This window comes from Rhodamnia argentea, chromosome 8 (genome assembly GCF_020921035.1).
Source record: "Rhodamnia argentea isolate NSW1041297 chromosome 8, ASM2092103v1, whole genome shotgun sequence".
NCBI lineage: Eukaryota > Viridiplantae > Streptophyta > Magnoliopsida > Myrtales > Myrtaceae > Rhodamnia > Rhodamnia argentea.
The window spans coordinates 7,720,799-7,734,877 of NC_063157.1; the positions used below are offsets into that span (position 1 = coordinate 7,720,799).

At 39.6% G+C, this 14,079-nt stretch overlaps 1 protein-coding gene across 3 annotated transcripts in view; it reads right to left on the reverse strand.

The window, feature by feature from the left end:
* LOC115736808 (3-ketoacyl-CoA synthase 12-like) overlaps positions 1-14,079 on the reverse strand; it is a 22,816-nt gene continuing 8,737 nt past the window's right edge. For 2 of the 3 annotated variants that reach the window (XM_048283649.1, XM_030668676.2), the window contains one exon: positions 1-1,862. In XM_048283649.1, coding sequence (XP_048139606.1) covers positions 372-1,784 — 1,413 coding nt within the window. In that variant the 5' untranslated portion in view covers positions 1,785-1,862 and the 3' untranslated portion in view covers positions 1-371. The remainder of the gene's footprint in view (positions 1,863-14,079) is intronic. The other variant, XM_048283648.1, reaches the window with a different exon arrangement.

Sequence of the window (14,079 nt, forward strand, 5' to 3'; positions counted from 1 at the left end):
ATTGCGCTTGAGACCCTTTTATTCCTTTCAGAAGCAACACCAGTAAATATGTAAACCCAATTACAGCTCTAAGATTGGGAAAATCATAGTGTACATGCAAACTCCAAAAGAGAGCAATTAAAGCCCTAATCAAGAAGAGTACAAGGAGAAGATGATGGCTATATCTTTTCATATGGTAAAGAACTAAGCAGTTTAAACTTATTGGGCAGTTGAAAATCCACCAATCGGACTCAACAACACTACTCCAAAAAGATACAGAATACGACTAAGTGTAGTGGAGCAAATAGTAATCATCTAAAGGATAAAGGGGGAGAAAACCAAATCTTCTTCTTCTTCTTCTTCTTCTGCTTCTTCTTCTTCTTTAATTCAATTCAATTATATCTTAGTAAGGAGTCTGTGTTGAAGGTGCTTGGTTCCTCCTGGTTGATCCAACCATACTTCTCCATGAAAGGGTTGACCAAGTTCTTTGAGGGGTAGCTCTCAATGCAGTCCTCCCAAACGTTGCCTTTGCCTTCTTCCTCATTTCCCAGGTCCCTCACCACCTCCCACAAGCAACTGTTGCACTTGAACCCAGCGCCAAAGCTGATCATGAACACCCTGTTGCCTCTCTTGAGCCTCCTCTTTGCCTCCATGTACGCCAGCACATACCACAGGCTGCTCGCCGAGGTGTTCCCAAAGCGGTGCAGCGTCATCCTCGCCGGCTCGAGGTCGTGCTCGCTCAGCTGGAGGTTCGCCCCGATCCCGTCGATCACAGCCTTCCCGCCCGTGTGGATGCAGAAGTGGTCCACCCCCGTCCTGAAGTCCATCGCCGGCCTCGGCCCGGATAGTTTCGCCGAGCCCTGCCTCATTTTCCGGACTAGAGTCATCGCCCCATAGCGGAGCAGTTCTCTGGCCGGCAAGATCTTGGGGGCAATCTCCTTGAGATTGTCGATGAAGGCCCGGGTGGCCGCCTTCGGTAGGGTCTTGCCGAGGTGGAAGCCAGGCAGGCCCTTGTCGTCCTCTTTCTGGAGGCAGCACCCATAGGACTCGTCCCGCGCCCCGTGGTGGGTCCGAACCAGGCACTTCAGTTTGAACATGGCGCGGCCCTTCAAGGCCCGGTTGTTAGTCAGCAGCATAACGCACCCGCCTGACCGGAACAGGCAGTTAGACAGGATCATGGACCGGTCGTTGCCGCAGTACCAGTTCGAGCTCAGCGACTCCGAGGTCACAAGGAGGGCGTTCGCGTTCTTGTAGGACTTGAAGACATTCCGCACGATGTCCACCGATATGAGGCTCGCGCTGCACCCCATCCCAGTGAGGTTGAACACCTTCACGTCGTGCCTCAGCTTGTAGCGGTTGATGATCCGGGCTGACAGGGACGGGATGCACGCCAGCATCGAGACGTTCACGACGAGCACGTCAATCTGCGAAGGAGCGATTCCCGACCTGTCCAGGAGCTTCTGGACGCTGTCGTGGAAGAACTCGTCCATCTCAACGAGCCCGTCCGCCAATGAGGGATTGGCTTCGCGGCCGGCGAAGACCATCCTGGGGCCGTAGGTCTGCTCTCCGATGCCGGAGCTGACAATGGCCTTGAGCAGGAACTTGTACTCCAAGAGACCAAGATTCTTGGTCCTCCGAATCAGTTCCCCGCAGAACCCAGTGTCGAGCATCCTGTCATCCGTAGGCTTGTAGCACTGGTAGTCCAAGATGTAACAGTCCTTGTCTCTCCTCTGGTCAATCTTTCTCCATACGATGAAGACGAGGTACAAGATGGATGAAGCATACATTAACATGAGAAGCCCCATGAGAGGGAGGCCAAAAGGGATGACTCTAGTGAATTTTTTTGAACGTGTTGATGGGAATATGGTAAAAGACTCTCTCTCACTTTGCTTTAAATTCTCTCGCTCGCCCTCGCCCCACAGGCGACTTTTCATATGAAATGCTCAGACAAAGCCACCCACCCTTGAAAGCCATGGGAGAAACCAGCTCTTTATATACAAGTCCAGCGAACTTCCGTGCACCTCCCCAGAAAATTATTGACACCCTTTTTGGCCGAGGGGTCGCCAGCTCTAATGCATCGAAAAGTCTGTGTCATTCGTAAATAATTGAATCCGAAAACCCCACGAAGCAACGGTCCTTCCAACTTGAGAGAGAGAGCTTAGACCAAACAAAAAAATAAAAATAAAAAAAGTTTTTGGGGGGCATTAAAATAGAGAAGCCATTATAGTTCACAGTTAGGAGCTTACTCGAAGGTGGTTCCCAACATTAAAGAACGAAGCAGGTGGCGGGTAGAATCGCATCTACGATCTACGCAGCGCATTTTGCTGGAACGAGAGAGCTGAAGCGATTGCGTTTCTGTTGCATGTTTATGGCAGTACCATGTGACAGCGCGTAGAATTAAAGATGATGCATCAAGTTGTGCATCTGACTTCAAAGAGGGAATTGTATTATTCGATTATGAATCTGATATCGATCGGCCTGCGACGTTTGCTATGGCATGTGGTCCAGCTTACGAAGCGGAAATATCGTCCGCGTAGAATGACATTTCTCGGAAAGGAAGGCTTGGTTGAAGCGCCTGCAAGAATGTATGGTTTGGGTTTCCATGCAGGGATCTCAATTCGCGCAAGGATTCTGCGAACCGGGTGTGCTGCGATCTGAGGATCAACTCCGATCTCTCAGCCGAGACGGAGCGAAGAATGTATAATTGAAACTCCGTTTCCCGGGAGGTTGTCGTCTAGACTTAGCATTACAAAGGACTGGTACACAAAAACCAGCTAGGTCTCTCCATGTTGTTCTTCCAAGATTAGATATGACTGATCATCCTGCATAAGCTTTTTTGGTTTACGGAGTTTTTATTGCTGTGTCGTTAGCATTACAACAGGGATCGCGAAACTGCAAGTCGTTTTCTTGGAAGAGGTTAAGGACATGGGATTGGTGAGGCATTCGAAGGAACTAGCTGGCTGAAGAATGCTGCTCAAAGGTAGGCAAAATTAGACAGTGTACACCTCTGAACGATCCCACACGTTTAACTTAGGCTCTACACGTTCATGGGCCCATAAGGAATAATTTGGGAATATTTCGCGCACCAATTGAAATCATCGTCTTTACTCAAGTATAATAGCTTGAAAAATCTTCAAATTTTAATATGTTATATACAAGACCATACTCAACAAGTTTCATGAGAAGTGCAAGGTCTAATTAAGTCTATATCGAATGCAGGAAAGCATGCAATTCGTGTGAAAAATAATTATCCAGTAATCAGAGTAGAGTGATTTGAGCGTGAGCATTTCACAGGTTCAAAATGTTAAAAATAATCCAAAATTTGTATATGTTATAGCCTGGACGTCTTCTAAAACTTTTATGTGATAATTTATTCCAATTAAATTTCAGAAAAATTATAGAAAATCGAGATGATGCAAAGGTCGCGGTAGATTTCACTAGACATACCTAGAAATCATAAATGTACATAGCCATTAGACCAAACATTTGAGCTCCGAAAATTCTCAAATTAAATTATGTTATATTTTAATATGTTACGAGTAACTGAAGAAAGTTTTGGTCAACTCATTCCACAGAAAGCTATAAAAAATTAGTAAACCACGAATGTCAGAGCATATTCAAACTCAAGACGACACAATGAAGAACATGCATGGCCATTTCTAGACTTCCCTTGCGAAAACCAACCCCATGCAACATCATAGGCTTAATAACATCCCTATTTTCAGTGTGTACTTGAACTAAGTAAGTTACGAATCTCAAATAAAGCCCTAATCAAGTGATAACAAGATCAAGTAAGTGTAAAATAAAGATGATTGAACTTGCCTTTTGAACTTGAACTTCAACCTTCAGCTTCTAGAGAGTGTTTTAGTGTAAATGAGAGTTTGAAAATGTGAGAATGAGGGGGAGGGGGTTCGGCCAAACATAGAGGGAGAGAGGGAGAGAGAGATTGAGTGTTATAGTAAATTGTATATGAACTTCTATTGGGCAAAGGGGTTGGCAAGAATGAGACTTTGGATCAATCATTGAGGTGAAATTGAATAAAATTTTTTAGTATATTTCAAGGGGTGACCGACCAATGCATGGGATTTTTCCATTTTGCCCTTAGTCACATGATAATGCACATTAAGCACCCAAAATTAGACTATATTTTGTCCTATAGTCTCTTACTATTTTCGGCCTATACATAAAATTAGCACTATAATCCCGTAATTAATCACGTGACACATTCCAATCACCGCAAATACATATATATATATATATATATATATATATATATTCTGATACCATTATTACGTCTTATTAATTAGGCAAAATTCTAGATGTCATACCTTTCTCACATGAGAGAGAAGCATAAGAGAGAGGGGAAATTTTTGGGACATCCCGATTTTGCTTGCCTAATTAATTAAGGGCGATAAACATATTAGAATTAAATTAAGTGACTTAGAATTGACTACTGTCATGTAATTTTCAATAATATGCAATATAAGCTTAATTTCTCGGATGAGAAATTATGGGCAATTATCGTACGAAGGGGACACCCTAAAAATGTTATATTGCCATTTGAGTACAGTTATGCTATGAATTGCATTTTGATTTTTTTACTAAGTCATTATATTAAATAATTAATTAAAATGACTATAGTATATGTTAACCTTTAAGAAAAAAATTGTTAAAAGCATAACATATGATATTAGAATCAATTGAGTATTCTAATAATTCGAATATGTCACATGGCCAATTATTTGACAATGAAGTTATTAACATTATACTAATTGAATTACTAATTAAATTATAGAGAAAATATAGTCTAAACTAAGGTTAATGTACATAATGTATATAATTAAGCTTTTAGGGGCATTTCACCCCATATATGGCCGAAAATTTTATTGGAAAATGTGCTCAAAATGCACTCAAGTAACCTCTTGAAATGACTCCAAGTCACTATTCACACCTCCCGTGACCCCCAATGAAATTTTATGACAAAAAAATTACTTACACTCAACCGTGATTCTTTTTCACTCTCTCATTCTTTACCCCCTCTCCCCCCCCCCCCCATGGCCGAAACTCTCTCATTTTCACTCTGAATTTCAAAAAAATTCACTTCGCAAAGTGCTCTCAAAGAAGATGAAGGAAGATCCAAGGTGAATTTTCTCAAAGGATGAGGTGTTCTTAACATTCAAAGGCAAATCTAACATCTTTTTATTACATTTTATAATTTAATGTTGCTAGACCGAGTTTTTATGGAGCATGTCATGTAAATGGATGTATGAATGGTAAATTTCGTGCTCATGTGGAGAGGAAATGACTAAATGGGTGAATCTAGTAAGCTGCCTTGAAAACAGTCTATTTTACCCTCTGTTTTTACTATTTTTCTACGGATTTTTTTGGACCTCAAATATTCTGAAACCAAATACAAAATTTGAACATAACACCTTAAACTATAACATATATTAATTTTAGAATTTTTGGAGCTCATATAGCCGGCCAAAAACCCTCATCTTTCCTTGATTTTAAACTGTGCCTGAACCCCAGACCATACTGACCTTTCTATTTTACTATTTTTGTACTGTCCTTTGTGAACTTCAAATGACTTGAGACCAAATATGAAATCACTCCTAAATATGGTATATATTAAATGGGGAATTTTGGGAACACATGAGACCTGACTTTTTATTTTACTTCCTCTCAGGTCTGCATGTCCTGTTTTGAGTCTGATCTGACCCCTGAGGCTAAATATTTTTGTATCTCTTCTTGTGGACTTGTACAACTCCTAATAAAAACACAAAAGTTTGAGCTAACATCCTAATCTAACGCATATATTAAATTGAGAATTTTTGGGACACTCTAAGTTGAGGTTGAGACCATGACTCTAACTGATTGAGTTCTGTTTCTGGGTCTGAAAGTTGGGGCCACTTCCATGAATTTTCATGAAAATGTAGTAAGAAATAACTTGGAAGTTGCTCAATAAATTTGTATATCTGGGTCTTGACTACATTATATTAAAATTTGGTGATTTTTGGAACTGAGTTACTTGGGCTAAAGTATAAAATTAGTTCGGTGTATAAGACTGTCCCTGGAGGAGCAGTTCACGAAAATTTGGCAAAACATCTTAATCTATGGGTCTAACGTGTAACAGCCTTAAACGAAAGTTGATTCTTACTGAATGAGCTACTGTCCTATGAATTTTGGGAATTTTATGAATTTTTTTAGTAAATTAATCGTGGTGGTCAATCAGGGCCCAAATCTGCCTTGATTTCAACTTTGGGATAAGGAGTATTGCTAAATGGTATTATGTCATTATTAATGGCGAAGGTGATAAATTGAATAAATTTGCATGTGGCATGATCATGTGACATATCATTTAAACACATGTGTGCATTGATTATGAAGTAATAAATTACAAAAAAATTCCCATCGGATTGAGTCCGGATGGAGTCCCAGGTGTTTGGGAAGCCCCCGCTATGTGATCACAGATACCTCCGAAGTTGGAGATGCCCAAGTGAGATAAGCTTGGTAGTGCCATGCGCAGATATCGAGGAGGAGTCCATGGGTTTTTGGCAGGAAACATTATGAAATGTGAATTGAAAAATAGTTAAAGTTGAGATAAATGCATACTTGCATATCCGTGAATGCATTCCATAATCATCTGTGTGAAACTTATTCCCGTTGTGATTGCCCGTTTGACTGAATAAATTGTCATGTGTCGGATATTAAATAAAAAGAAAATGATACCATTTAACACCGCTAACACCTTGGCATGGTGGTATGGGAATGAAAAAGGGTTTCAAGACGACCGGGGATCGAATTCTGAAAGTCGTCGTTGTAATGTTAATAAATAAAAAAAATTTGTCAAAAATCGAAAGTATATTTTATTAATTATCAACTATGCTTCCTTTGATAAACTGACTAAAAATGCATGGCTTTTGGTGTCATGCGATATTTGAATTATGATTTGTAATGTTTAGATGTTTTTTTTGCTGGGCAATAGCTCACCCCAGTTGTTAACATTTTCATATCAATAGTTATGCATGTACCTCCACACCACTTCTATTGGCTACCATATCAAATTAGGTCATGGGCTGAGGATGTCATATTTCCTAATTCTATGACGGTCTTTGTGAGATATACTATTGTCATGTTTGTTTATAGGGGTTGTTTGCCCGTTGCTGCTTTTTAGGTTCCTTGCATGGTATGTTAGGTAAGGTGACCAAGTGTTGGGGCCCTTGATTCTCAATGATGATGGTCACGGAGGTAGCGATGGCGGAGATGGTGGCGACAGGCCAAAAGGCGGTCCAAGAGAGGTAGTGGAGGTCTAGAGTATCTGTTTGTGATTGTGTTTCGTTGTCTATCGTATCGCAATTATCTATTGTATAGTGCTAGTTGTGAAGACCTGATGTGGACCTATGATGTGTTAGATGTTTTTAATTAATGAAGTCCTTATGTTTAATGTGAGCTTATCTTCTGTTTTAGGGGTGTGCATGGTCCGGACCGATCCGATCCCGGTATGGAACCCGGGAAGGGACTAGTAGTCTCGGTCCCCAAATTTTCGGGACCAAGGACGAGAACAGGATCGGACCGGACCGGACGGGGACCGATGGTCTGGTCTGTCCCCTGTCCCGGCCATGTGGGACCGCTAAAATCTAACCCTTGAAATACAATATTCTTCGATTGTATGTTAATTTACAATCTATACCTCTAGTTGAATAAAAAAACACGTCGGTCCAATTTGCCCACCTTCATAATGAAGGCGTGTCTTCGCATAATGGTGGGTTTAACAATGACAATGGTCTAACCGCTGACACAATAGAGATATATAAAGGACAGAATCGAAAAACTTAGCTAGCGAAGACATACTAATAGTGATGTTGTTCACTAAACGAATTCCACATCTAAGTAGCATACAAAAACAAAATACAGGATTACTCATTGAAATGAACAACGTAAACGCATGAATAGTAAGAAATTGCTACCACTATATTAAATGAACCGATTGAATCATTTCTTTTTTGAAAAAATATGCTAGCGTACACTCACCACACAATGTACTGAAAAAGACCATAATAAATAGGATATACAACATTCATGACATTGAGGAGTTGTCCGAGTTTTAAGAATATATAGCCTAACAATGAAAATGGCTCGAGAAATGAACATTAAAAATAAATGAAAGCTTCATTTTTTAATTGTATATATCTATATATAAATAATCATATATATTATGAGTGGTTCGGTCCGGTCCGGTCCGGGTCGGTCCCATCCACTTGGAACCGGGGATCGGACAACCCCGTCACCGATCCCATTTATTGGGATCGGGAACCGGACCCCCCCTCCCGGTCTGGTTCGGTTTGCTCCCCCCCTATTTTGTTCGCGTTAACTAACTAAAAAAAAAGGGGGTCAGGTCGTCACAATTTCCCTTTCTCAAAAAAGAAAATCATGTTCCTCGGATTTAGAAGGATATTTTCCATTAACTGGAAAATATTTTCCTTGACTACATATTTTCTGCCCCCAAACACCAGAAATTAGGAAAAACAAACAGAACCTAGATCTATGAGATCGAACAAACCATTCATACTTGTGTTGCATAAGAACCATTGGACCATAGATTGCGCTAGGATTTTCAACTGCGAAATTAAAGTTATGATGTATACTGTTCACACTTGGTCCGCAAAGTTGGGGTAGCAATTTATAATTTCATGGGGTTTCACTAGCATGACCGTGTAACAGTATCATGATAGAATGTCGGGCATAAGATCAGAGGTGACTCCTGCCATGATTTATATTTTTTTAGGCAAAAGGACATCTAAAGTGTCAATATTTATGTACGACATTCATTTTGATGCCAATATTTTTTTTATCACTTAAGTACCAATTTTTTTGGGTCCCGCCATGACAGCTGGGCGAGGTCGGTCTTGACGAACCAAGGCGAGGCCTCGGCGGGGTCGGTGACCCCCCTTGACCATTCTTGCCGACCTTTGCCAACCATTAACGGCGATAGTGGGGCGGTGGCGGCAAGGGCTATGCAAGCCCTTGCCACGGCAACTTCGTTCTTTTTTTTTTAGGTTATTTTTCTATTTAATTTTAATTTATAAGAAAAATTTAACTTATTTTTAAGTCTAAAAGTCCACGTGGCTTGATTTAAAAAAATGACACGTAATTAGTTGGCCGGGATTTCTCGCCATTAGCACTTAAGTGATCATTTTTCCTCCGATTTGGTACTTAAGTGATCAAAAAAATATTGGCACTAAAATGAGTGTTATACACAAATATTAGCACTCCAGATCCATTTGTCTTTTTTTTTTTTTTGTCATTCATAACACTTGCGGTTGAAATCCCATCGCTATACACCGTTAGCTCCTCAATTCCCAATTTTGTGTCATAATCATGTTAGAGTCATTCTCGTCTCGAGTCAAATTCAAAATGAAGGCAATGCATCCATGAATTTGAGATCCAAACAATGCATTATTATGACAGGATAGTCACCCGATGTAACACGGTTGGCATATATAAAAGAAAAACCCTTTCCGATATAAGTATGTTAATGGATTGTCTAACATGTCATAAGGGGATGAAATGATCAATCCATACGCTTCACATTTATCGTTCTCGAATGAGATTGTTCGCCCACTTATAAGACCAACATAATTTAGTCCAACCAACACGGCGAACATTTGTTGAAAGTTTTATTAGTCGTGCCTTGATAAGTGAACCAATTAGAGCACTACGGAGATATAATTTGAAAATCAAGTTGGGAAAGAAATTTTTAGAAGAGTGGAAATTTTATATCTATTTATGTTTTATCAGTTCGTTTGATTGGGCACTTTGAAAATGGGAAAATTGTAAAAAAAAAAATTAAACATTTTGTATTTTTATCAATTTAATCATAAACCTTTTAAGTTTGCCGATTCAGTCCTAAACCTTTTCACCTGTTGCCAATGCAATCCTATTGGCGGGAAATCGCCGACGTGGATATTAGCCATCCACGCGCCACCGTCGACGTTGACGTAGATAATTTTTTAATATTTTTCAAATAATTTATTTTTTCCCTCATTGGGTTTAGGGCTCTACGAGGGTGGGCGAGGATCGTGACACCTTCGCCATGGCTCGCGAGGAGCCCCGGCCTACGAGGGCTTTGCGGCCCTCGGCCAATGGTCGGCAGGGCTGCCGACCCCTAAACCTAGAAATGGAAAAAAAATAAAATAAATAAAGTCAAAAAATATTTTAAAAAATTTTACAAATTGTCCGTGTTACCACCGGCGGTGCCACATAAGACGGCCGGCGTCCACGTCGGCGATTTCGGGGCCAATAGGACTGAATTGACAAAAGATAAAAAGGTTTAGAACTGGATCAGCAAATTTAAAAAGTTTAGACTGAATTGGCATAAGTGCGAAAGATTTATGACTTTTTTTGTTATAAATTTTCCCTTTTTTTTAAAGCCTCCCTCGGTTTGACGTCGAGTTACTCAACTTGGCTCAAGCTAAACAAGGAATGCGCGGTCGATGCGTCGAGTTTGCACCATGATAGGCAAGTAATTGCACGCGGATCAGTTTGAATGCATGTATAGGCAACGAATTACCGAGAAGATGCTACAAATGAATCCCGAGAAGATGCTACAAATGAATCCCGAGATGGGTCGGGTACATATTAGGTATAGACCGGGAAATTTACATTGCAGATTGATGTATTAATTTAGATCGGATCATTTATGACCAATACAAATCCGCCCCACCTCATCCATTTCACAGGTCCAGCGACGACAGACGGGTAATTGCACGCTGGTCGGCTTGGATGCATGTACCGGCAAGCTCACCGAGATGAACGAGAAGGGCATGAAGTGTTCCGGACAAGAAGAAGAAGAAAAGAAGAAGACGGTCGTCTTGTCTTCTTGAGTTCAGTCCAGATCAGACAGAGTCTTCTTGAGTTCAGTCCAGATCAGAAACGAAGGGACATGCGATTGGGCAGTGTGTGGATTTTTTTTTATGGTTTCCCGTTACGGGCCTATGCTGCGACGGCCCCCACTTTCTCTCTCTTTCTCTTTTGTTGTTATCATTCAATATGGTCAGTTCCTTCTCACATCAATTTCGAAGATTGCCCAGCTTTGGAGGTCACGTTAGAGAATTAGAGAAGAGGAGTGACCAATGAAAAGATTTAATTGCACCAGTTCAAAGACGAAAGTTTCTTACCGTTTTTCCCATTTCTTATAAACATTTTCTATAAAAGTCATTTTCAACAAAAGTGATTAGCTTTTCGTTTGGTGGTTTAGTGAAAGTATTTTCCTTTTTGTCCTAAGGCGAAATTGTTTCCCCCACAATCTAAGCTTGCCGTTTTCGTTCCGTGGAAAACATTTTTGTTGTGGATCGATTAGTTTTTCGCCGTTCAAACACCTGAAAATCAAAAAATAATTTATCGGAAATAATTTTCCTTCTAACAAACGGACTCTCAATGCGTATGACGAAGGAGTTATCATGATTCACGCTAAAAGTAGAAAGCCACCGGTTATTGGACAATACACATCCTTCAAAGTCGAAATAATTTGAAATTCAAATGGAAAATTTTGCTTTCATCTTATAAAACTCGATTATCATAAAATATGTCGAAACGTCTTTGAAAAATATTTTGATAATCACACTATCTAGAAATTGAAAAATTACCAAAAAAGTTCTAAACTTATTGTATTTGTATTAACTCAGTCATAAACATATTGTATTGGTTCCTAGATTATTTGATTTGGCCAATTTAGTCTTACATCTTTTGTATTTATGTCAACGTAGTCCATTCGGCCATTTTTGGGCTAAAATCATCGACATTGACGTTTATCATCCTACGCGACACAATTAGCTCTGACGTGACAATTTTACAATTTTTAATTTTTTTCATAATTTTTTGTTATTTTTTGTTTTGTTTTCTTGTCTTTTTTGTGGGAAAGGGTCACCAAGTGCTTGCTAGACACGATAAGGGAAGCCCTTGCCCAGGTTGCGAGGGTCAAAACGCTTGCCATATTCAACGAGGGCTCGTGAGAGCTCGGCCATCATTGTCGGGTGACCGCAAAAAAGAAATTTAAAAAACCAAAAACAAATTATAAAATTTATTCACGTTAAAACTACCAACGTTCATGCTATAATTTTTAATCAAAATTGATCGGATGGACTATAATGGCATGAATACAAAATATACAAGATTAAATTGGTCCTATAGAAAGATTTAAGACTAAATTGACGACAATACCATATATTTAAAACTTTTCTAATATTTTTTCTACGTGGAAATCCTTCCGTTATTCAGAAAATGTCAGTCAATTTAATAGGCACGTGGCCGTTTGCCCAACTTGGCCTGGGCCCTCCGGACGACCAAGTCATTTGGTCTCCATAATGCTTCGAGAAAAACGTCTATTGTCCCACACGACACAATTAATGCTGATATAGACAATTTTACAATTTTTAGATATTTTCTTCATGATCTTTTTCTTTTCTTTTCTTTTTCTTTTTCTACAGGAGAGGGTCTCTAAGCGCTTGCCGAATCTGGCGAGGGCAGTCCTTGTCCAAGTCACGAGGGTCAAAACCTTACCATATCCAATGATGGCCAACCCCTGCAGCCGACGCGAGGGCTCGACCCCTGCTGTCAGATGACCACGATGAATTTTTTTTTCAAAAATTAGAAAAAAAAAGTTATAAAATTTGTCCACGTCGGTTATGGTCATACCACGTAGAATTGTCGGCGTTCATATTTTGATTTCCAGAAAAAAATGATCGGATGAACTATATTGATATAAATATAAAAAATATAAAATTAAATTGATCTAATCAAAAGATTTAAGAGTAAATTGAAGACAATATAATAAATTTAAAACTTTTCTTATGTTTTCCCACCTGGAAATCCTTCAATTATTCAGAAAATGTCAGCCAATTTAATAGGCACGTAGCCATCTGGGCCTCGGGATGACCCCGCCCCCCCAAAAAAAAATAAAAAAAGAGCCAAAAACTAAGCTCGAGCAGAATACTAACCTCGCCAGTCGTGACTCATGACTACCTTTCGACACGTTGGCATTGCTTGGATGGCCTAGTTACTTACATTCATACGATCGAAGCCTTAAGGGGCAAAAGAACAAAAACCTAGGACTCATACATCGGTAGCGTGAAAAAGCAAGTTAATTACTTTTAAGGATAATTATCCAACAAATTTAAACCTATTTATTATAAGACAGCCAATTCAGTTTTAAAATTTTCAATTTGACTAATTTAATCATAAACCTTTTGAAAAATTTTTAATATAGTCCTTTCGGTCAATTTTGATTGGAAATTACGTACATAGACGCTAATGAAAAATTAATAAGACGTCCATGTCGGCCGCGGCCGTACCACGTAATATGATTGTCATCCATGTTATAATTTCTAATCAAAATTGATCAAAAAAATCATTGACAAATCGTCAAAAAGTAAAATACGCAAAATACTTTGTGAAGCCCTTTTACTTTTATTTAAAAGTAAAATACTCGGAATTGACGAAGGATAGGCAAGCGGCAAGCGGCCAGCAAGCGGCTACTAGCCTCGTCTAAGGTAGACGATCCCATGTCATGTGAATTGGGCCGCTCGTCGTTGTTTCGCCAGCTATCCATCAATGGCTAGAGCCTTCGTCAAAATTAGGGTTTTCAATAACATTTATGCAATTATGAAAGTATATCGAGGGAAAATTGAAAGAAAAAAGGTTTATTTACATTTCAAAAATGCAGCATTTCAAAATGCTTTTGGACCTACTTTAGGCTAAGATCCTTTAATGGCATTTGAAGATGTAATTGCATTTGCCCGAAGTTGAGCAAAAAACGAACCAAACGCCGGGCATCATCACTACATGTCAAGAATTCGTTTGCAATGCTGAACCACACGGAACCTCAGAAGACTTGACTTTATGGCTTCATCACTACATGTCAAGAGTCCTCATATCGACGTGCTATACGAACAATGCGACAAAGTCATTAGTCACAGAAGAAAGTTGATTCCACATTGTAAAAAGTTAGCGCCATGATTCCACATATTGTTTAGAAGACTAGACTACACAAACAATGCTTAGTTCAATCGTGTTAATTTATGTTAACAAGTGGAGTGAACA